Below are 25,465 nucleotides of genomic sequence, written 5' to 3' on the forward strand. Positions count from 1 at the left end.
TCTGATTCTGAATTAAGGCAGCTCTGAAGGAAAATGGGTCTAACCTTGTACAAGCAAGGTGTACCTAATAAAGTGGCCAGTGAGTGTGTATGTGTATATTTTGGAGCCGAGCTGTAACTTCCACTGACATAAGTAGCTATGATGTGTAAAGGGAACAGTTCTCTCGAGTTCTACGCACATGCACCAAAACAGGGTAAATAGGGGAACTGTTACAACGTGGACACTTTCAGGGAACTCTGCTGGGAGCTCTCAGAAATATTTTGCAACAGACTGAGGAAGTTGTGACACTCTTTGTTCCAACTTAGCTCCTCCTTCCTCCTCACCTGGAAAAAAACGCAGCATGCTTCGTTTCATCCTGTTTTCACGTGTCCTTAGTATCACATTACAGCTGTGTTTTTTATGTGCCATTGTGTGTCAGTGTGACAACTACGTCAATACACGGAAGGCTGTTGTTATATACATACAGGGTATTAAAGTAGATATAACGATATTTAGGTGTACAGTGTACTATTAATATTGTGGTACAAAATGTCTTCTTCAGTTTTACACAAATACCGCCGTAAAACTGCGGTTGTTTGCGTGTATTGCTCAACCGCCGTCACTTCTTCCCAACTTTTTCACCATGATAAGTTTGTTTGCAAACAAAGGACAGCCACGTGGAGAACGAGAGGCTCACGGGAAGTGTCGTTTCCTGATTAGGGCTGACAGTAAGCGGCAGCAGCCAATGGAACTCAACTACCCATGATGCACTGGCAGCACCAGCTGAGTGGGCGCAGCGGGCCGGATTTTTTTTATTTTTTTTTCGGCTGACAAGTATATATGGGTCCAGTGTTTACTGTTAGCTAGTTAGAGCTCTTTGTTTTTGTCATCACTTCAAAGTCAAAATGTCGCGGCTGTGTAACAGCTTACGTTGTTTGCCATAACTTATCCGAGGGGCAGATATTATAACAGATACTGATAAACGGTTTCAGGATACAGATTTATTTGCCTCCATACTTTTTTTTTTTTTCAATATTTGTTTTGTCCACTTGTAACTGGAGAGGAAGCTTCATCTGGAAACGTCGGCGTGAGGTAATAACCTGCCTATAACTAAAGACGTCGTTAAAGAGGTTAAAAGTCCTGAATTTAGTGATATAACTTTATTTTTCTTTGAACTTGTCTCAATATGTGGAGTAAAGCAACGGCTAAGCTAACGTTTTTTTCAGTGTGTTGTCAGGGGCTAACGGTCGGCACGAGGCAAGTCTCCTTTGTCTATGTAACTGGAGCACTGTGTTTTCTGCCTTTATAATTAACTGGCAACACATATACATAAATATATTTTACGTGACTGTAGTAAATACTTAAATACTGGAATATAATGCCACAGTCCAAAGCTTGAATGTTTAAAATAGCAGCAACGAAAATATATATGTATTTCATGTACAGTTTTCTCATTAGCATCTGTTAATTTTGCTTTATTTTACATGTATAACAGCAAATTGTATTTTTTTCCCTAAAAAATCTGCTTTATTTCATTTTATGTCATTGTTTTCTTTTTTTTAATTGTCTTATTTAACCCTTCTACGTTGATATTAGTCACAAAGTAAAGATTTCATGCGTCAGACACCTCTGGCTAAACCTGTCTTCTGGTCCACACGACTTCAAGGAGGTGCTGCTGCATGCAAATAACACACGTGAATAAGGTTGAGTCTGCCCAGGCAGCACCCTCAGTTAAAAATAACCAGAGATAAATGACCTCACAGGAGGAAAGGCCAGACCTGCTGCCAACTTTAACACAAGCAGTATAGCCATAGATAAGAGAGTTTAATGTTTTGAGGAGATATCTGAAAGAGCTTTTGAGTTTGCTGTCCTAAAGAGACACATCCACACAGTCTTTGTGGATGTGATCAGATTCATGTGACACACACATGTTTGTTATAAGTAGATAAATGTCTAAAAACCACAGGTTTACTTAAATAGGAAAATATGAGTCAAGGTTATCAGTAGCACTGACTTTGCACTTGTTGCTCCAACAGTGATTATATGTGGTGTCTGATAGCATCCCTGCCCCCACTCTCTTTCAAAACAAACCTGACTCAAATGTAGGTTGGTCTTCCTACCGTTGCTCAACCTCCCTCCCGCCTCTTGTCTCTTCGTCATCATCCATTTTGTGCAGCTCATTGCGCTGCAGGGCACAACTGTTTTCGCAGTAGTGATGATGAGCTAGAGGAACTGTCACGCAGATTTGTGTACAGCTCAGATGTTTAATTCCCGGAAACTACTGTTCTTTAAGTGGTATTTTTCAACCTGGACCCTACCTTGGTTTGTTTTTGTGTCTGACTAATGGGAGCAACAACTTTTTAAATTGGTCTAGTGTTGAGTGAGACTGCTGCAACAGACAGCCGCGAAAGCAGGCTGAAATGTAACATTAACTGGCAAAGAGTGCTTGTTTTTGCCACTGACAGGCTCAGATTGTTATTACAAGTATCTGACAACATCCTGGAAAGGATCCCTACAGAGATAGACTTCATGTTGAAGAGAAAGATCCTTTATGTTTAACCAGAAACAGCGTTGAAATTGCAATTGCCAAACCCGCCAGACTCCATTTAAATTGAAAGTAGTTTAATCATCCTAAAACACACTTCATTCAGAGTCGACAAGCACAAAATAAAACTCATAAAAACAAGTGTGGTTTGTCTTTCCACTGTTCCAACAATTACCAGCTCTGGCTTGGTTGAAATAAACCCTTAATTCTTACAGTTAGATGTTAAAATAAGCTGGCACTATATACATTAAAACTACTGTTTATCTAAATGGAGACTGGTGGGTTTGTCGATAGCAATTTTGGGGCTGTTTCTGGTTCATTAAAAAGGATCTTACTCGCTTATCTCTGTAGGGATCCTTTCTGTGGGACACTTGGAATAATAATATGAGCCTGTCGGTGGCAAAAACAAACTCTTAGTGGATGTAAACTGAGGATGCACAAATGCCCCAAGTGGTTACATTGCAAATCTGTTTCACCGCTGCCCACTGCAGTGCTCTCCGCTCATCTCTATTTATCATTCAGACACACGTATATGGGAAAATAGGGTCCAGATTGAAAATACAGAAGTTACCCTTTAAATTGTGACACAAGATGTTGTAGCACTACCCCATGGGCTCAAGAAAATCTTTTGTGGGACTCACATGTTTTCCCTACACATGCTTTGTGGCTTTGCTCTGTGAGTGTTTTGTTTGCCCATGATGAATGTTTTCAATTTGTAGTGCAGTGATCCAATTAAATTGCTATAATGAATTCATGAACTGGCTATCCCCTCCCACCACATCTGATAGGATGCCGTGATAACAGTGATATTTAATGGAACATGTTTTTCCTCTTTTGTAGTGATATTGTTCTGCCTGCTCTCTATCCTCAGGTCATCCTAAAGTTTCGAGAAGGTCTAAGTTGAAGGTGGCAGCCATGGTGTTGATTCTGGGCAGAAGGATGAACAGAGAGGACTCTGGGATCAGAGACTCACCAGCTGTCAAACGCAAGGTGCTGTCAAACGCTTTCTATCTTACAGCTTTTGTCTGATTAAAGTCACAAATTGTACAAATCTTTACACGTGTTTTTGTCTCCGAAGGTTTTTGAGGTAGACTCCAAAACTTTAGCCAGCCAGGAAGTCTTGGACTTCTGTTCTGGCTCATCCCACTCAGAGGGCATCCTGCAGGTATTCAATGAGTTTCGCGACTGCCGCCTGTTTACTGATGTTGTCATCAGCGTGCAGGGCCGCGAGTTCCCCTGCCATCGCGCTGTGCTTTCTGCCTGCTCCTCCTACTTCAGAGCCATGTTCTGCAACGATCACCGCGAGAGCCGCGAGATGCTGGTCGAGATCAACGGCATCCTGGCTGAGGCGATGGACTCCTTCCTCACCTATGTTTACACCGGCCGTGCCAAAATTACCACAGAGAATGTCCAGTTCCTCTTTGAGACCTCCAGCCTCTTCCAAATCTACACACTGCGTGATGCCTGTGCCAAGTTCCTGGAGGACCAGCTGGACCCTTGCAACTGCCTGGGCATCCAGCGCTTCGCAGATGCCCATAGCCTGAAGCAGTTAGCCAGCCGCTGCCGCAGTTACGCCCTGGCCAACTTCTCAGAAGTGGCTCAGCATGAGGAGTTCCTCGACCTACGCATAGAAGAGCTGGAGGAGTACACTGGCAGCGATGAGCTGTCTGTTGGTAAGGAGGAGGTGGTGTTTGAGGCAGTGATGAGATGGGTGTACCACAGTGTGGAGCACAGAAGGCCCATACTGAAGGACCTGCTGCACCATGTGCGCCTGCCCCTTCTGCACCCTAACTACTTTGTCCAGACAGTGGAGGGAGACCAGCTCATCCAGAATGCTCCAGAGTGCTATCAGCTCCTCCACGAGGCCAGACGCTACCACGTACTTGGAAATGAAATGATGTCACCCAGAACTCGTCCTCGCAGGTAACTAAAATGTGGACTGACAAGTTATGAGGAAGGCGGCAGATAATAGAGACGGTTTTTTCAAAAGGAGACAGACGCAGATACATAAATCCATTTGTCTTGTCATCACATTTTTGACTCATGGAAGCAGTATGACTTGTTAGTTTAATTAAATTCCTACATATGCTTTGGTGCAATTAAATGAGTGTTGAATGATATCTCTACCTTGTCATGCACCTTTTTTTGTTGTTTTTAAAGAAAAAAAGATTTTGTTTGATTTTTTTCTGACAGCTGTTATGTCTTTATGGTTAAAACACCTCTTACACAGTGATGACAGAGGTCAGAGTGGGATAAGCAAACATGTCTTTTCCAATGCTTAGTCAATCTTTTATCCAACATTGTATAGCTTGAGGTTACGACTTGCGCATGAACTTGTTGCTCCCAGCAGTGTTGTTTTGTGAGTGTGCATGTGAGTTTGTGCAAGAGAGAAAGAGAGAGACAGGGAGTGTTATTGTACTGAACAGACAAGTGTGTCATTGACTAAGCAGTGTTTTGTAGCCCTATTTTGGAATGGAAATGATAATGAGGTAGGCAGGGCATACACAGACCGGTTGGCTGGAAGGAAACTAAATGATGTGATGCAAGAAATGGCAATCATAAAATGTTGAGTCTTGTTGTCATACCAGCGGGATCACTCACCTTGCTGATGTGTTCAGGTTCAGGGAGTCTGCGCCTGTTCACTTTTTACCTATTTACCAAATGTTTCTGGTGTTTTTTTGTCTAAAGAGTGTCCAGCTGGATGGTAGTGTATTGTTTGAAAAGGACAAAAGTTGGCGTTGACTGAAACTGTATGAACGAGAGACAAACTGGACCATATGGTAGCCTGCTTTTCAACAAACAAAAGTACAGCTGCCTTTGTGTGTGAGACAACTGACAACGGTGCCAGTTGTCGGTTATTAAGGCTGTATGACGTGTGTATCAGGTGTATTGTGTCAGTATCCAGGCAGATCTGTTCGGATCAGCAAGCCAATCAGGCAGTTAGCCTAGCACTGTCAGCTTTGTTTGCCCTGAGGGCCAAATCTGCTCCTGCTCAAAACAGATGCCTGCTTCTCCCCTTTCTGTGTCTACAACGGCGCCTTTTTTTCTTTTGGGAAGCCTCTAGAATTTAATTAATCATAAGCACACATGCATTGCGTGTACAAACACACACAACGCCAACTCCTGGGCTAGGCTGTCTGGTAGATGCATATAATCACGTGAAACATAATCTTTCACCAGCACCTTACCTATATCACATGAGTAAACAAAGTAATGTCGGGGAAAGTGCAAAGAAACATTGTGCCACATGTGTACTTGCAGTGTACCCAAAATATACTGGCATTTTTTAAATACAGATAAACCACTGGTTGTCTTCATCCAGCATCAGTATTTTAGAATAGCACAATAGGAAAAGCTGTGGTTAATTAACTCCCCTAAGGAAATGTGGTCATATCCACGGCATGTGTTGAACAGCCAAATAGGAAGGGTTTGTGATCTTGGAAATTCAGCTTGAGTCTAGCCTTAAGTGTGTTTTTGTTGCATTGATTAATACCTTCATTGTAAAATTGAACTTTGCCTTTAAGATAAGTAAAGCCGTTCCTGGGGAAACCACCACTCTGTTCCTGCCCCAGCACAAGTTTCTGCCTTCTGTAATTAGAAATCTTTCCAAGTGTTGACATGTATGTTTATATGTCTTCATAACCTTTGTATAGACCTACAGATATACTGTGTTTTAATAATATACCATGTCTGTAATCTTTACATTCTTGCCGGGAGGCTTTAATTCAAACATGCTTGTCACATGTTTGTGTTTTTATGATAGCTCCAGCTGTGTTGCCATATCCCCTCCATCTCTAAGTCTTCCGTGTCTCCCTCTCTGCCTTGCCTTGTCTGTACAGGTCGACTGGCTACTCTGAGGTGATTGTGGTGGTGGGGGGATGTGAGAGAGTGGGGGGCTTCAACCTGCCCTACACTGAATGCTATGATCCAGTCACAGGCGAGTGGAAATCACTGGCCAAACTACCTGAGTTCACCAAGTCAGAGTATGCTGTCTGCGCCCTCCGCAACGACATTCTGGTGTCAGGTAAGACTCCACTACATTTGTTAAATATCATTCAAACAGCTTGGTCCTATAAAGGCTTCAGATTAACACCATCCAAACTGCAATGCACAGTTTAAAGACAACATATTATGCACATTTTCAGGTTCATACTTGTATTTAAGGGTTCAGCTAGAACTCATTTACATTTACTTTAATGTTCAAAAAACACTTTATTTTCCTCTTCCTGTCTGAACTGGAACACCTGTATTCACCCTCTATCTGAGGCGCTCCATTTTTACCGCCTGTCTCTTTAAGCCCCCCTCCTGAAAAAGCCCAGTCTGCTCTGATTGCTTGGCATTTCCGAGTCTTCCATGCCTCAGCATCTCTGCACCATCATTGCCGCAGGGGAATGACTGTAACTGAGAATAGCGGCACTTTCTATCGTGAAAAATCACCAATAAAAGCTTCTAAACCAAAATCTTCACAACTGGACAAAATTATCCAAAATCAGGGAAAAAGTAACAACCCAGATTACATGTTTCTCTGACGTTGGCATGTAGCTACATGTAGCAGTGTACTTGCATGCGGGGGAATGACTGTAAAGGAGAATAGTGGCACTTTCTGTCTTGAAAAATCACCACTAAAAGCTACTAAACCAAAATCTTCACAACTGGACAAAATTATCCAAAATCAGGGAAAAAGTAACAACCCAGATTACATGTTTCTCTGATGTTAGCATGTAGCTACATGTAGCAGTGTACTTGCATGAGGGAGAATGACTGTAAAGGAGAATAGTCGCACTTTCTGTCTTGAAAAATCATCACTAAAAGCTACTAAATCAAGATCTTCACAACCAGATGTTCCAGCAGGAACATGATCCAAAATATAAAGTATAAAGTAACGACAGTAGCAACCCAGATTACATGTTTCCCTGACGTTGGTATGTAGCTACACGTAGCACTGTACTTGCAGCCTAGGAAATGACTGTAATGGAGAATAGCAGCACTTTCTATCATGAGAAATCACCAGTGAAAGCTTCTAAACCAAAATCTTCACAACCGGACATGGTCCAGCAGGAACATGATCCAAAATCGGGGAGAAAGTAACAACATAAGCAACCCAGATTACAGGTTTCCCTGATGTTAGCATGTAGCTACATGTAGTAGTGTGCTTGCATCCAGGGGAATGACTGTAATGGAGAATAGTGGCACTTTGTACCATCAAATTTTTTGTTTTTTTATACCAATAATAGCTTTTAAACACAACTGGACATGTTCCAACAGGAATCTAATCCGATCAGATTAGATTTTATTATTTTCCTGGTGCTAGCATGTAGCTTCATGTAACAGTGAAGGCTACTTAATGTAAACACTTGGAGATGTCACAGTTTTTCTAGCATGTTGTCTTTTGTTTCAACTATTTAGAAATGAATAAACAACTTACACTTTTTTTCTATCACAGGAAATCTATGTTGGCTATTGGAAATTCAAAATGACGAGTAACTTTAAATTGAAGTCAGTTTCAAGCCATGGTACTAATACTGCTACACCGACTTTTAGGGCAGGGCATTATATTGTTATTATATTGATATCGTGATATGAGACTAGTTGTTGTCTTAGATTTTGGTATTATTGTAAGTGTTTTCCCTTTTTTTGACGACTCAATTACAGTGATTTTCTGAATTTACCAGACTTCATTCTATTATTTGCCTGTACCGTTGCCTTTTTTGGCCTCCTGTCATGATATCTGCATTTCTGATGATTATTTATAAAAAATCTTGTGTAAATATTTTTTGAAATCACTAATAGTCGACTTTACAATATTGTTGCAGTTTTATATCAATATATTTGGTCAAAATACAGTGATATTTGATTTTCTCTGTATCACCCAGCCCTTCTGACTTCTATGTGGTCAGATTCAGTGTGGTTTTAGTTATTACAAAGTCCAGTTTCTCTTAATAATAGTAAGATTGTGCCATACCCAAAAAGAAAAATTCACTAGTACACTCTTAAGGGACATGGTCAGTGTCTTTTTCTTGGCTTGACTTGCCAGCGAATCCCCCAGTGGAGTGGCAGGAAAGGCCATGGTGACTGTTGGCCCTGTGTTATTTTTACAGCGACAGCCTGTTTGAGTTGAAGGAAAATATGAGAGTAACATCTGGATGCACGCTCCAGGCTCAGTGCTGAGAGAGGCCGTCATTGGCCAGCTCAGTCCCTCTCTCTTCCTATTGGCCAATTAACAAGGTCACCACCTTTTACATCAGTTCAGCAGCTTTCTAGGATCTTCTGTACGCAGCAATCTAACATCCCTTTTTGATTTAAGACTGCACCAACAGGTCAGGATGTGATTAGCTTGGAATAAACCTGATTTTGAGATATTATATTTGTCATTGCTTCCTGGCAAGGCTGCTGCTTTTTAAAACTTAGCATAGGCCAAGTGTGGCGTAAGCCTCCTGAGGCGAAAAAAATTAGAAGATCTAGATTAAACAAGACATTACATCTTTCATCTGAACTGATGAGGTAGTTTCTAAAACCAAACATTGTGTAAACATGTGCTGTGTACAAGATGCAGCTCTGTGGGGTTTGGGGCATGGAGGTCGAGAGTTTTTCCTTCCTTTTCAGTGAAATTGTTTCCAGGAATAAGCACTGACACAAGTTCAAATGTACCCTCTGGGAATGCTCATGCTTATACATGCTTCACATGAGCTCCAAAACATTACTGGACAAAAACAGCAGTCGAAAGATGTGGAGAAGAGAAAAAAGGGGAGAAGGAGATACAGAGAAAAAAAAAGAGGCTCTCCCCTTCAGTGAAGAGTGTGCAGTGTTCTGCTTTTTTACGCTCTCACTGTGCCAAGTCCTCACGTGTTCGCTATCAATCTACCCTCAAGCGCTGCCTGGAAAAGTCAACACACCCCTCCCCCTTGTCTCTCTGTCTCACACACACACACACACACACACACATATGCACTACTCCTTTAAGGCATGTTATGATGTTCTTTGCCCCAGTTTCTTTTTTTGTAGCCCGATCTGCCTTAATTAATCCCCTTTTCTCGACTTTATTTTTATCTTCTCAATTACATTCCCACACATACCTCCGTTCTGTCTGTCTGTCTGTCTCTGCACACTGGGAACTGGTGCAAATACGTTGGAGGGCCTCCAGTCTCTAGCACAGCTGCAGTTAGCTGCGGTCTTAAATAGGATGTGGCTCAATTTCACCTCTAAGGACAGGGACAGGGACTCCGGCCACCACCACTGACTTTCTTACATCCACAGCATTGTAATCGGCCTCTCAGATCTAGAGTGAGCATTCTTACTTAACAAAGAAATGGCGTCAGGAAGACTTCAGATTAGATCTCATTATGATCTGATCTCACAAGATGAATCATGCCTAGTTTGAATATGAAAACATCAAATAAATGTCTCTTTACTCCACAGTTGGACAGTGTCTTAGCTTGAGCAGCAGAACATGTGTGCTTGCCTCACACATTACAGAGAAGGCACGTCATAGTCACAAGTAGCCTGACTTCTCTCGTTGCCTCCTCAGACGACAGGAATGTTATAACCTACAGAGCTAGATCATTTGCATTTAGCGATGACACTGTAACTGTAGGCGATGCGAAACTCTCAGAAAACTGTCACAGACCATACTGGGCCCTCCCGAAGACACTGCCGCAAGAACAGTGATTAGCAGCAGTGACCCCCCCCCCACCAACCTGTCTGAGCAAGCGGGGCTAAAGTTTTTGAGAAAAGACCGCCCTCTGACAGTTGTAGTTCTTTTAACTAGCTTTCTAGATCTGTGAGGCTTTCTTTGAAGTAGCTCGTCCTCCTTCGGCGTGTTTCCGTCATGCAAATCTGAAGAAACAGAGGCCTCAGGCAGGGCAGCAGACTGTCTGTCTCTTTCACTATCCAGCAGATTATCAAGCAGACACATGCTGCACCTAACTTCCTTCCCCCGTCTCCTTTTTGTCTGTGTGCTACGGTATAATTTAAAATGACAGAACACTAATCACCTTATATTACCTGTGTATGGCCACTCCTTTATTGGAATACATGACTTTTCAAGGAGGTTTTCTTTATTGTTAGTATGAACCGTGTGCCTACCCACCTGTCGGTCAGCTAGCTTACAATACAGAGAAAACTCCTTTGTTTGCATGTGAATACAGAAGAAGTCCAGACACCTTTGTTTACACTGGCAGGCTTTCTTTATGCCTTTAGTATTGCTCCATAACCACCCACATGTTCACTGTACAAAGAAAACACCCAACGACAGTTTGCAGACACCACCGCAACAACTTGAGAAATTGTATTTTAGTTTAATGAGATTATCACGTATTAATACCTGTTATTAGGAAGGAAACTGCTCTGAAGGGAGAGGTGTGATTAGAAGGCAGGAGTGTTTATATTCATTTCCATAATGTGTATTTTACTAACCGATATCACCACCATGTGACCAGTTAAAGTCCCAGTGTGAAATAACACAGATTGTCACTGACTGTTTATGTGCTTGAGTCTTGTTGGTATCCATGCGACACCCATGCTTGAAGATAAACTTCTCCTGAACTTATTGTTGGATAAATGCCAGCAGGGCAGAGGTCACGAAATTCACCTCGTTTTTCAGATGGCTTTTAGATAATTTCACAGTTGCCCTCTTCAACTTTAATTTGACAGTTTTCTTATGGTTTTGACTGGGTTAACCTACATTTAGTCACCTCTTTATCTGCCCTCCATGCTAAAAAGTTAGCCTGTAGCGCTCCATTGTATTTTTAAAAGAGATTTTTAAAAGAGAAAGATTTGTTTGGATTCTCCCTCAGTCTGTGGAGAATCAGCAGACAGGTGTGTGTGTGTGTGTGTGTGTGTGTGTGTGTGTGTGTGTGTGTGTGTGTGTGTGTGTGTTTGGTGGTGGTGGAGTGGTGATGGGGTGTTGTTGAGAGAGAGAGGGAGAGGGCACGTGTCAGGGCTTGTTAGAATATGTGTCTGGGTCACACTGTAGCCTGGTCGGGTGCCTGTTATTATTCCCCACACCTTCTTAAAGCACATGTTTGCCCAGAGACAACAAAGGAGACAGTCAGCCATACTGCTGCTCTGTTAGCTGCAAAAAATCCTCATGATGATATGTTTGCTTTTAAAAATAATTTAAAAAACGAACTGATGGTTTTTCACCGCCTGTGCATACATAATGAAACATGATACGGTGCGTGTGTGTTTCTTTAAATAGCCAACCTGCTTTATGTTTGGCTGTGTGTGTGTGTGTGAGGAAACCTTTTATTTGCTAGGTGAACCCTGGAGACCCAGCTCAGGTCAAAGTCAGATAAGACACTTATAACTCTGCCGCAGTGAGGAGATAAGGCATTACTTTCCCAAGCTGGCTTTTCACCAAGAGCTGCTCAGGTTTATTTATAAGCTTCTCATTTATATCAGATCAACTTGATTAGAAATGATAACGATAACACATTGTGAAATGCTAAATGTACTGTACCCAAAGTTGTCTCAAAGGAATACATCACTCCCTAAATGATCATTTGTATATCAGTTATTCACCCCGTGATACGTGAAATTTGGGAACAAAATGTTGTGTTTCTTGCATGCGTCGGTGGTGAACGAAGAATCCAAAAACGGAGAAAATTGTTGATGAATTGAAGTCATAGGGAGCCACGTTTAACAACAGAAAAACTATATCAAAACACCTGTTTACAGACTCTCACACAAGTCGTGCAGAATAATCCAAGTCTCATTTATCAAGTGGGACACTCATTTCAAACGCATGCATTTTCTCTGAAACATATTTAAAGCACTCATGCATAAACAGACGAGTGGAGGGATGCAAGAAAGATAAAGTTTTCCTGGGGTGAGTAACAGTCTGGCATGTTTTGGTGTTTTTAGGTGGCCGTATAAACAGCAGGGACGTGTGGATGTATAACTCCCAGCTCAACCTGTGGATCAGAGTGGCATCTCTCAACAAGGGCCGCTGGAGACACAAGATGGGCGTCCTACTGGGCAAGGTAAGGAAGGGGGGAGCCTCAAGGCGGATTCATGCAACTGCACCAGGGTACATGGTTACCCCACTGTGGATGCCTCTGATGTAGAAGTTGATTTATAGCTCGGTGTCAGATTTCTGTTGTTGATAGCACCCTCACAACTCTAGACAGCTGTGTCTTACATGATCGGGCCCTCTTGTATACCCCAAAGTTATGATATGGAGTGACTATGGAGCCATTATTGTGCAAGGAAAAGGTTGTCAGTAAAACTGGTTTTGCTAGATCACAAAATATTAGAATGAGCAGCAGAAATCACAAGCCACGCAAGCTGGCCGGTTACAATTTAGGTGGTCTCCACATGGCATCTCGTGGCCACCACAGCCCCAACACACAGAAGCCACAGTGCAGCTACGGAGGCTACATGCACAAAGCTCTGTTGCTATGGCATAACCCTTTAAACACAGGGAACCAGGAAAATCGTGTGTGCTTAAAGAAATTAAGTCGTTGGTGCTTCAGCGGAATAAGACAATGTCTTTGTTACCTGTTGTTACCTTTCTGAGGTAAAGGTACACAGCGAGGAAATTCTGAGGAATCACCTGCTGGAAAGACCCCATGAAACCTTTTGGCTGCTTTTGATACCTTTCACAATCATGTCTTGTCCCACTGTTACACATACTTTCTTACCTGGAGACTTGAAGGAATTTTTTTAAACACACCAAGGGCTTTGCATAATTAGTGATGATTGACATTAAGCGGTTTGTCTTCATGTAGACGTAAGTGACTCATCAGCTGCAGTAACACTAAAGAATTCCAGTCCCATTTGACTACTGCCTGCTTACTGCTTATTATTGATCTGAGTCGATGAGGGCACTTTGTGACAAGGAACAATAATCATTTTAGTGTGTGACGCATGCATTTGTTAACGACCGGTGCCAGCTGGTCTAACGCATCCTGGATACGTACGAGCAGGTTCAACAGAGAGAAGGAAGTTTGCCTTCATTTAAAACCGTCATATAAACAAGTTCCTTAGTAACTGGAGCAGTGCAGCTGTTTCACCTATTGAACACCCCACACATGGAAAATACAACAGGGGCTTAAAAAGTGGCATTCTTCAGGCAGCATACGACAGGAAATAACTATAGCTACACCTCCTTGTCTGTCATTTGTCAAACCCATATGACCTTAGCCACCTATACATACACTATATCTCAAGTGTCGGATTAAAAACGGAGACCTGTGCCAGTTTGGTTGTGAAATCTGAGTACATTTAATGTCTACATGTGAGCTGAACATTAATCCTCGATCACTGCCTCTGCTCTCGAGCTGTTACTATTTACAGTCTCTAGCACAAGGCCAGGTGGACATTCCTGTTCGAGGGCAGTGGGAGTTTACTGGACGTGGGCCAACACCTTACACTTCCAAGTTAAGGAGTAGTCCGCTCACCCGTATCATGTTCTATGTGTCTGTGCACAATCACATAAGCCTGGAGTGGCCATACATAGCTGTGAGAACTCCTGATAAGCCTGTAAACACACACTGGGTTTGCATACATAGGCATGATACAGCACACTTCCTCTGTAAATATACACAGTACAAGGCTGCTCATGTTCCTATGGCACGCTGCATTTTGCTCACAAGAGGAAACTCTATCATTAGAGTAAATAACTCTGTAACTGTGTAACCACATGTTGTCTTCAGAAATGTTCTTAAACTAGATAGTCAAGCATTTGCTGTAGCGTTTGTGGTTACAAAGAGCATCTCAATTCAAAACAAGTCACTGGTATGACAATGGCATGTGTGCCCCACGCGAGGTTTCTAAACCGTCATATCTGTTATTAGTGTTGCGTAAAGAAGAGCAGCCATTGATTGTCACGGTTGAAGTAGGCAGAGCATAAACAAACACCACTCACAAGCTCATGTGTGTGCTTTAGTCATCATGTGCACAAACACGCTTGAACACACGCTTAAAGAACACGGACACAAGGACTAGTATTCTTGGAAAGCTTTGGGCTAAAACAGTGCTTTATTTACTTTGTCAGAATGGGTCCTGACTCAGAAGGGGTTCTTGTCATCTGTAGCAAATCTGCAAACATACTTTTAAAAAAAAAATTTGGAGCTCTGCTTGTGGTCAATATGTACTGGATTTTCTCTGACTTGTGAAACAACACCCAAAACGCTGAGTTTCCTTGCCACAGAAACAACAAACACACGCAGTGTTCAGGGTTCTCCACAACAGTGAGGTAATCGGCTGGAGGGTCACACTCTGGCTATAAAAGTCAGTAATTAACTCCAAAGTGAGTCATGTATCGTGTTACGGTGAAAACAAGATGGACCAATATGGCAGTCGTTTAACTTGACTCTAAAAGATATAGAACACTGATGTTTAAATTTGCTGATCAGCAGCTGACTTAACACTCTCATGCAAAAATGATTTAATGCTAAAATAAGACAGCATTAATGTGTATTTCCTATTCTTGCATCCAAAGCCTGCAACTGATAAGTCAAACTTGCAAGGCATCACACACAACATATAAGAGGCAGTGCTCCTTTGTTGAAAAACACATTCCTCTGAGATGCAAGATCCCAGGAGAGGCCCTTGTCTGCGACCACTTCCTGTATCTGTCACACACATGTGGTTTAGTCTCCTCCTCTGTCCTCCCTTCTCAAATTTTCTTCTTCTTTTTTTCCATAGAAATCTTTTTTTGTAAATCACCTCATGTTGTCTCTGTTGTCTCTCATAGTTATTTCGTTTCATTTCCTTGTATCTTTTCGCAGATTGGTCCAGGATGCTTTTTGTTATGTTTTCATTCCAGGCTGTATCTACCCTTTTATCAAAATACATTCAGTATAGGATGTATCTCTTCGTTTTTTTCCTCTGAATTCAGTTCCCCCTCCTCCTCTGAGTTTGCATCCAGTCATTTCCTCATTCTGTCTGTAATTTCCCCTTTTGATGTGCAGCTTATGCTCCAGCTGGAAGAATGGAGAAACAAGGCTGAGTGTTGTAAACAAGCCTGTATAACCAGCATGTATGCATGTTCATGCTTTCGTGCAAAGGCCTCAGTGCTCATTTCCACTAACTCACCATTCAGTCAATTTGCATATTCAGTTGACATTCAAGTATCTTCTTGTACACATGTGCATGCCCACATTTGTTTAACTATGCAGACCGTCTATCTATTCACATAGTCCTTACCACAACCTAATGTCTGAACTCCTAAAGCTGGTTCTTACAGGGATATAAATACAATCACACACACTCTTCTCATCCCAGTGTCCTGTATTCTGTGATGTCCTGTTGGACTGATCTTGTTTCCATAGAGTAGAAGCAAAAATAGGTCACCACTTGTTTTCCCCTCCCTGTTATGGCTGCACTTGGTGACTGCTGTTCTCATCTATCATGTTACTTTCTTTCTTTTTTTGTGTCTGTGTCAGTCCATCTTTGTCTGTCTCTCCACGTCGTTTTCCTCCTGGAGTCCTCAGCGTTTCTCTTGTGGTCACTACTTCTCACCTCTCTGCATGTGGACAGTTAATCATTGAGTCACGGTCATAAAATAAGCTGTGAATGTGCTTGTTTGGTGGTTAGAGAGCGTGTCCTTAGGGAGCCATGAATCACGTTTGGCTTAGTGTTTATGTGATAGCCACATACCTCAAGTCGAGTCGGTATAGAGTGTGTGTTGCCATCATCAAGTGAATGTGGAATGCACCTATATTGATGTACTCACACTTTCACACTGTATCGAAACCATAGGGGGTGTTTTATCGAGTGACTGCAAAGTGGTGAGGAAGAGAAGAAAAGAGAGATCCAAAGCCCTCCAACCCCCTCTCTTCAAGCAAACTAGTGTCTGGATATCCTCAGTAGAGCATTAAAGGGTCAGTTCACCCAAATTATACCAAAAAAACCCCATCTTTTCTCATTTACCTTAAGTGTCCATATTACTCTGGGTAATCCATAGCCCTCAAAAGTTTAGCAGGGATGATTGCTATCAAGCATGATTATCCAAAATAAACAGGACATGATGTTTGGCTGGTGGGCGGTGCTTCGTTTTGACTCAACTCGACTAGTTTCAACATGGCGGCCGGGTCACAAACTTTCCCATTTTACAGCTAAACAGTACACTAAAATATGTTTCTAAAAACACTTGAGGTAAAAAAAAATTGACAATGCAGTAACAGATTGATCCATATTTGATCAGTGCTGCCTAGTTTGACAGTTTGACCACAGTTCATGTGCAGTGATTGACACAGTTCACTCTGCGTTAAGCCCAGTTCAGCCCAAAGTTTCGCGACGAGACGAGTTGAAACATGCAACAACTTGCAATGCGCCGTTCTACAACGTCCTAAAATCTTGCCGGTTCACACCAATGCAACTAAATGAGAAGGTGCATTATCTCTATGCTCTATTTGCAGCTTTTCAGGTTTATTTTGTGGCTGAATATAATTTGTAGCTTCCTAAAAGGAACACGCCATCTGCGGTCATTTTGACTTCATCAGCAGACTTTACTATAAGCCGATTGGATGTAAAACAGGTGACCAGCCTTACATTCTAAAACCAGCTGCTGGCGATTTGACCAGCGGAGTTGCAGGTGACACCATCAGCCGGCTTGAGTCAAGCTCAGACTGCCAGTTCACACTGCTGCAACTTTTCTCTGCAACGTTCTAAAACAGTTTCGTCTCGTTGCGAATCTGTGGTCTGAACTGGGCTCCTCGACTCTGATTGGTCATTTTTATTCAGTTGTGACAGATTCTTGCAAAGACCATTAGGAGCACTAAGTGGAGGCTGAGGAACATGATTTCTTTTCCACAGATTATCAGTCTCATCTACTACTGTCTGGATATAGTGACAGTTATTATAGAAGTTAAGGACTGTAGCTTTAACTTTACATTCGCTCCCCTTATTTCTCATTTGTTTCTGTTGCATCTCTTTCATTTTAGGCAACAAAGTTCCTGCATTTAACCACTTGTTATTAGCTGTATCATCACATAGTGTCAAAATAAACACGTCTCAGCTGGTCTACATAGTCTGTGAATTACAGTGTGGCAGCTGCCCTACACCAAATATTGGCTATGTTTGCTTGTTGTTGAAATCACACGAATGAAGAAACACACAGACAACTTAACTCTGAAACCACCGCCTGAGATGTTACACAAAGAGTGAACAAGTTCATGAAGGTCTTTTATCTCTGCATCAACTTGTCAGTTAAAAAAGGCGGCAGTGCTATCAATTAGCCCAGGTGCAGAATGCAAATATCCACGGGCTCTCTCCACTTCCGCCTTTTTTGTTCCCCGTTTTTCCCTCCATCTTTCTTCGTCTCTTTGTTTCCCTCTCTTCTCTGCACCCTCCCTCTCTCTCTCCTCTGTACTTGTTTATGCTTGAGATTTTTTTGGAGAGACAGGAACAGCCCGAAGGTCTTCTGTTGCATAAGACCAGTCTGTTGATGAGCAGTGCTGTGCTCATAACCAATAATGTATTCTTGACAGTTATTGAGGAAGTAGAAGTTAAGATGTATCTCTACCTTTCATCAGCCTTTTGTCCCCCCATACCTCAGGCCTCATGCTCCAGATTGTTTTTCTCATTTTGCCATTCTGCGCTCTCCAGTAGGGTAGTAGGCCAATGTATAACCACAAGGCACTTATTAGAGTGCATATCTTATGTCAACACAGTTCTTCTGTTGGTAATGCTTTAGCTTCCAGCAAGTTTTATGTTTTGTTATTGTTAGTGGCTCAGAGTGAATTGTCTAGAAAATGGCATGGGACAGATTTAATCAACCAACTTGGAAATCAAATCTACTGGCTGACAATATTAGTTTAGATTGTGATATACAATGGGAATTAACAGATTTTGATTACACCAGTTAAAGGTTAGAAAATGCACCGGTGCCTGCAGGGATCAAGAGCATTGTTTACAGATGTAAGAGCAACGAGGACTGAGACAATGGTGCTTGTTCACAGTTGCAGTACGTCATCTTTCATCTGCACCTGATAGACTGGTTCGCTAAGTGCTGACGTACAGGCTATTGTTCATACTCGTGAACTAGTGAGTCTGAATACAAACATCTCTCTTACCGTGAATGTGCATCTGTGTATATGGTGTATGTGGATATATCACAACAAAACGCAACTCCTAGATTCATAATCCTGCTCGGTGTAAAAAGCTATAAAAACCTTCTTCCAAGGTGGTAAAATCAACTCCTCCTCTAATCCAAATGTGTTTGTATGTTTTCCCTCAGGTCTATGCTGTAGGTGGCTATGATGGGCAGAGCCGCCTGAGCAGTGTTGAGTGTTATGACTCCTTCTCCAACCGCTGGACAGAGGTGGCTCCGATGAAAGAGGCTGTCAGCTCTCCAGCTGTGGCCAGCTGTGCTGGCAAGCTCTTTGTCATTGGAGGAGGACCTGATGACGACACTTGTTCCGATAAGGTGGGAAACAGATGTGTGCTCCTCTAACCACACACTAAAGCAGATAACTAGTTTTCAGTGATGATACCTTAGAGATACAACGGATGTGCAAACGCAGTGGTCACAGTTTATAATAGTGTTTTAACATTATTGCCTCACAGCAAGAGGGTCCCTGGTTCTATACATATATATATATATATATATATATATATACTGACTACATAATAAACATTAATAGGACATAACTGAAAGAACAAAGTAACCCATGTCAACTGTTGCAGCCTATCCCTAAAAGATGAAACTTCCCTTAATAAAAACAAAAGTTTCCTGAGTCACCAAGAACAAAACATCTTTAGCCTCAGGTAGTTTTATCTCCAGGTCCGTCTGGTTCATCCTGATTAAGGTAGTTTTACTACTTTAATTGTATCCTGATCATCATGTCCTTGCCAGTTTTTAATTGTGCAGTATTTCAGGTTTAATTTCACATCAGTGAGTCATTGATAGAAATACATTTACGTAATGAGATGACAGTGACATGCTGTGACACGACGCTGATGAAAATAAGTAATGGAAGATATCAGAATAAGGCAGATCAAACATTTTAAAACCCAAAGAAATAGACTCACTGATAATGAGGTACCAAGATAAAGAGTGAGGTAACGATAATTACAAGGGAGTTCAAGATTAGATAATTTGTCATCTGTCAGGATGTGCCAACGGTGCCACTGTATAACACTGCGTTTAGATGACCCCAGACATCAGGACCGATGGGCTACCCTGGAATAGTCTCATTATGTTTTACGTGACAGTTGCTGCTGGTAGTAAACAGGAAGAGAGTAAAATTCACAGGAGCCCAAACTTCAGGGGAAGCGTTTTTTTTTCCTCCTAAGGAAAAGCTAGTCTGTTTGTTTATATCCGTGCTGGCAAGAAAACATGCGTCCACAGGCAAAGACGCAGCCTGATAAGAGTTAACACAACATGGCTGACTATTTGTTCTTGGCTCTACGTGGCTTAAAGGGACTAGAGTTCATGCTAGCTCCAACTGCTTGAAGCTACTTATCTGTTGAGTCTCCTTATGGCGTCATTCTCATTGATCCTAAAGCTCTCTGTCTGCTGGAGTATGTTGTTAGCTGGCGTCAGAGACAACACTGTTTGGAAGGAGGCTATTTTAAAGAGACGTGGGTGAGAGAATGCTTGGATTGTATGCAAAACCACATAGAGTCAAACTCAAGTCAGCCCACAGAACAGACAGCCAGTAAAACCACAGATATGTCAGTTTTTCAACTATTTTCCCACCACATGGAGTCTTTACTCTTCTTTGTTTTACCACAATACAACACAGCTAACTGCGTGTAACTATATGTCACAGGTTCAGTGCTATGATCCTGAGACAGATTCTTGGTTGCTGCGGGCAAACATCCCCATCGCCAAGCGCTGCATCACGGCAGTGTCCCTCAACAACCTGATCTATGTGTGCGGTGGTCTCACCAAGTCCATATTCTGCTACGACCCCGCAGAGGACTACTGGATACATGTGGTTCACACCTTTAACAAACAGGTAACAAGTTAAACGCAGATGCTGTGCACTCGAGGAACAGACTGTTTGACTTCAAGGATCCTCTGAAGCTGGAACCTCTAATTTCCGTCTCTCTTCCTGTAGGAGAGCTGCGGCATGTCAGTGTGCAACGGGAAGATCTTCATCCTCGGCGGCAGAGGGGAGAATGGCGAAGCGACAGACACCATCCTGTGTTACGACCCAGCAACAGGCATCATCACAGGTGTGGCGGCCATGCCACGGCCGATCTCCTACCACGGCTGCGTCACCATCCACCGCTACAATGACAAGTACCACAGGCCCTGACCCTAAACAAGCACACAGACACACACACTAAAGAACTTAAACTCTTTGAACTTAAGTTTTTCAAGTTCACCTGATGCACAGCACAAAACACAATCACACACTTCTTTATCCACAGTGCCTTTTGAGCTAATTTATTTTCTCACAGCATCATGTAGCAGAACTCATTGTGGTGCTGTGAACCTTTTGCTGTTGTGTACTATAGTTAAAACCCCTTCTGTGGAAACGCTCAGTGGTTTATGATGCTGATGACTTGTCTGTAACCTGAGCTAAAGTGGAGTCAGATCGACATGGCAGATGTGCCTCATATTACTAACTGCACAAGGTTGGGAAGAATTAAAGGAAACTGATTATGATAGAGGATTACTTGGATTGTAAAAGTAGATTCATTCTTAACCTTAAGATAACGAATCAGTGGTGACTTATTCTAAAATCAAAGTTCAATTTCTTATATTTTCACATAGCTTTCAACCATATCCTATCATGTGACCTATACACAATACTTACCTTTAAAAGAGACTGTTAGGCAACCAACAATAAAATAGAACCAGTAAAACAGGCTGTGTGTGCACCAACTTCAACGAACACAAGATCCTTTGAAATGAAACACAAGATTTCATTTCAAAGGATATGATGCCATTTCAAATAGCTGAGAAGCCTGGCTTTTTAAGATCGTTAGTGGGTTTTTCACAAAAAAAAAGTGATTCCAGTTTGCTTTAGTGCCAATTTAAGAGTTTAAAGCACATTTTGATGATCACCAGGATGTCGTGAATCACAGTTATTTTGGCCAGGGTAATCGTGACATGAAATTTTCACATCGTCCCCTGCCTGGACGTGATGACACCTGAGCAAGTTTAAGTTTACTGATTAAAGAAAACTCAATTAAAAGCTAAATAAATACAGGTAAATTTGGATTAATTAACATATTTTTCAAAGAAATTTTACCACTTAAGTTTCTAAATAACAAAGTAAACTGTCTGCCTACCTAACTGCATGTTAAAGGGCTAAAACTCCAAACACTAACATTGAGTTTCCAGAATTGACTTTATTACAGTACTGATTACAAGCAGGTAATCAGTTGGACAGTCTGCCTCCCAACACTGTGCTTTTATTACTGTGCAAAGTCACCTCACCCTCAGATCTAGGTTGCTGATGAGCTGAAATAAACTCAGATAGTGCTGATGAACAAAAACAACGCCTTGAGGCAAAAATTGAAAAACAGCCTTATAAAAATGGCCAAAATGATCTGCCCACAGAGGAATATGAATTTATTTCTGATTACATACAGTAGCACAGCAGCACAATGCAGGTAAAGAATATTAAAAGTACTGTCCTTTGCTTTTTATCTCGTTTCCTTGATACTAAAAATGACCTGATGAAAATGTGGTGAACAGTCAGCCAGCTGCTCTCCTGCAGTATCAGTGGTCATAAGTACAAGTCAGTGTCACCCGTTGACCCAGAGCAGAGTTAGGAGAAGAGATAAACAGCAGAGGCTGTACCAACACATTGGAACATAGCCACTGTTAGCTTTGCCCTCTTTATTTCCTCTTTTTTCTCAATCCCTCCACTTATCACCCAGTTCCACTTCCCCTGTGCGTTTCCCCTTTCCATCCTCCAGCTGTGTCATCACCTCACATTTTGATATCTCCTGTTAAGCTTTATTTTTGCTCCATTTTGATAATTATTAAACTCATTACTGACGTTTTATTTTTTATTTTTTTTAAGTTATACTTGTTTGTCTTTTTTTATAATTGGATGTTTACTGTATTATAAGTAGCTTTAGTGTGTCTGTTTCATATCGATGTTAGTTCATTGGTGTACTGGGCTTGTGGGTGGTTTTGTAGATGTGAGAAGCCTTTGTAGATCAAACTCGAAGACTGCTCTGAATAAGTGGTGTGCATGTTTGGTGTGTATGTACAGTTTGTGACTTTTACGACTCGGTGTGGATGCGTCGGGAGCCAAGGAGGTTTATCGGAGTACTATAGTGTAAGCATCGCACGACTGCTAGCTTGTGTTCACAGAGGGTTTCACACTGATGATGGCACCTCTCACCTGTGCACTTACATGTAAAGATGTAACTCGGGGTAACCATAGATACCTCCAGGTGTGTATGTGTGTATGTGTGTTTACTGGTCTGCTATGGTAGTGTGTGTAGCAGTGCTACACCTCTCATGGGGGGGTTAAAGGGACAGTTCACATCAAAATTAAAAATACATATTCTTCCTCTTACCTGTAGTACTGTTTATCAGTCTAGATTGTTTTAGTGTGAGTTGCTGAGTGTTGGAGATATCGGCCGCAGAGATGTCTGCCTTCTCTTGAATATAATGGAACTAGATGGCACTCGGCTTGTGGTGCTCAAAGCGCCAAAATGTCTCTTTCCAGAAACTATGACCCAGTTACTCAAGATAACCCACAGACCTTGCTGTGAGCAGTTTCATGTAGATTCATCAGTTAAGACTTAGGGTGTTAAAATCCCTGGAGTTTCAGCACGGTTTGTGCCAGAGCATAGGTATTTCTGCCATGACAACCCGACACATCATCAGTTGTGCACCTCCACATCATCATTTCGGCCTTTAGCACAAGACACCCTCCATTGAGGCAGGCCCACCACAGGCAGATCAGGCCTGGGTATGTGTCAGAAAGTTTGCTCCTCCGTGGTCACCTAGGGGCCCAGACGAGATCCTTTCTCCTCAGCCATAGCCAGTGACTGGACCTCTCAGCTGTATGGGCCAGATCCTTGACCACTTTCCTCTGGACCTGCCCATTAATCCAGATTTCCTTGAGGAGCCTAGCGGTGGATCTAGCGTCGAAGCCTATGCAGCCCACCTCAATCGATTGCACCACAGCTTTCCAGCCTCTAGTGGCCGCTTCAGTTACAAGGCTTTCTACGCCATCTAGTTCCATTACATTTAAGCGAAGGCAGACATCTCTGCGGCCGATATCTCAAACACTCAACAACTCACACCAAAACAATCTAGATTGATAAATAGCACTACAGGTAAGAGGAAAAATATGTATTTTTGATTTGGGGGTGAACTGTCACTTTAAGAGTTCTGATCGACAAGATTTTGAATGATGTGGCTCATGGTCAGTAAAAGTCACCTTTTACTACGGTAGGCGTTGATAGACTAGAGATATTGCTGTGAATATAACTTGTTTAACGTGTATTTAAATGTATCTTTTTTTGGTTGCATATTGTGTTTTTCTCTAACTGAGAGCCCCAATTGTGCACTTTGACAGAATCCTGTTAAATGTAGAATTATATGACAATGATTTCCTTTTTTTTTCTTTACTGTATCAGTAAATGTTCTTTGCTTTCATGTGACGTATGGAAGAGACAGTAAATGAGCCTGTAATCTCCTCCTGTTGGCCGCTACCTGCTATGGCTCTGATTTTCTTTTGAAAACAACAAAAACTGCTACAAGAGAACAGTGACGAGTGAGTAAGAGAGTTTCAGCTCCCTATTTTAGGTTGACAAGTTAGGGATCAGTGAGATTGTGTGTTTGTCACCGTCTAACAATGTGTGCCTTTATAATACACAGCATAAGAAGAGCACAGATTGAGCTTCTGTCTGTCAGTCACAATGCCAAAAACAGGTGGGGGTATTTCGGCTTAAACCATCCTCCAGGTGTTTTCTTAGAAGGATTAGTCCAGTGTCAGGTCTCAAACAGAAGTACAGGCTGAAAAGGAAAACATCCTCAGGCCCACCAACACTCCGTAACATAAGTAACATACTTAGGGTAACTCAGGAGGCCAACGAGAGGAGGCTCAGGGGCAAGAATGTTGGAAAGCACACAAGTTAGAGGGCGTTAGATAAATAGTGCGAGAGAGAGAATTTGAGTGTGTGTGTGCGTCTGTGATTTCACTGAGTATTTACTCAAAACATTGTCTTGTTATGTTGATTTATTAATTTTCATTATCAGCTATGTAGAGGCCTTCATACATGGTTTGCTTTGATAAGATTATTCATTGTGTTTGTTGGATGATTTCATTTTCTTCTGAGTGTTGTGGTGAGTTGTGGGACCGTTTGTTGCCGAGATATTGTGATTCCCACATGCAAATGGCATGCGTGAGAGCTGAACGTTAACAGTTGATTGGTGGATTTTGATATGAATGCAGATTTAAACCAAAACGGATGAGATTCAATCCCAAAAGACCTTGATTTAAAATGCCAATGGGTAAATTGCGCTTGCATGCAAGCTGGGGGCTTTAAGGTGTTAACTGCAGAATGCTGCCCTTTGTGCCTTTTAATAAAAGAATGATGAGTGGGAATTAAAGTGTATGATTTTGATATAAACTTTTCTTATTGTATGTATGATGTGATATTTTTAACACCACTTTCTCCTCAGATGCTTTGTGTCTAATGGCGAGAAAGCTTTGGATTTTTGTAAACTGCAGTATGTTGAAATGTAACGGTTGACTTGTGTAAGAGAAACATCAATAAAGTTTTTCTTTCCTTACCAGCACTTGGGGCCTGTTTTATCAGTAAGATGGTGTAAGAATGTATGTTTGTGAAAAATATTAAAGAAAGTCTAGAGTTTTGAGGCAAGACATCCATCCATCCATCCATCCATCCATTCTCAAACGCTTATCTGAAGCCGGGTCACGGGGGCAGCAGGCCAACCAGAGCATCCCAGACGTCCCTCTCCGGCAATGCGCCTCCTGGGAGAAAAAATGTCTTGCCTTTACCCCTCTAAGAATCGCCACCTTAACGTGGTGTAGGGGTTCCTGT

The 25,465-nt window shown here is 42.0% G+C and overlaps 1 protein-coding gene across 1 annotated transcript; it reads left to right on the forward strand.

The window, feature by feature from the left end:
• The first annotated feature begins 816 nt into the window (after window positions 1–816).
• klhl24a (kelch-like family member 24a) lies at window positions 817–25,198 on the forward strand. The gene is made up of 8 exons (XM_050032406.1): window positions 817–1,071; window positions 3,396–3,514; window positions 3,603–4,447; window positions 6,364–6,548; window positions 12,386–12,504; window positions 18,708–18,896; window positions 20,245–20,433; window positions 20,536–25,198. Exons 2-8 carry the CDS (start codon window positions 3,440–3,442, stop codon window positions 20,734–20,736), a joined length of 1,803 nt encoding a protein of 600 aa, XP_049888363.1. The 5' UTR covers window positions 817–1,071; window positions 3,396–3,439; the 3' UTR covers window positions 20,737–25,198.
• The last annotated feature ends 267 nt before the right edge of the window (window positions 25,199–25,465 follow it).

This window comes from Epinephelus moara, chromosome 21 (assembly GCF_006386435.1).
Source record: "Epinephelus moara isolate mb chromosome 21, YSFRI_EMoa_1.0, whole genome shotgun sequence".
Taxonomy (NCBI): Eukaryota; Metazoa; Chordata; class Actinopteri; order Perciformes; family Serranidae; genus Epinephelus; species Epinephelus moara.

Bases quoted from the DNA above. Each gene is read 5' to 3' on its own strand.
- klhl24a (XM_050032406.1), top strand. From the start codon at position 3,440: ATGGTGTTGATTCTGGGCAGAAGGATGAACAGAGAGGACTCTGGGATC. The intron at 4,448-6,363 runs GTAACTAAAATG...TTGTCTGTACAG, and splicing joins CCCAGAACTCGTCCTCGCAG to GTCGACTGGCTACTCTGAGG. The intron at 6,549-12,385 runs GTAAGACTCCAC...TGGTGTTTTTAG, and splicing joins CAACGACATTCTGGTGTCAG to GTGGCCGTATAAACAGCAGG.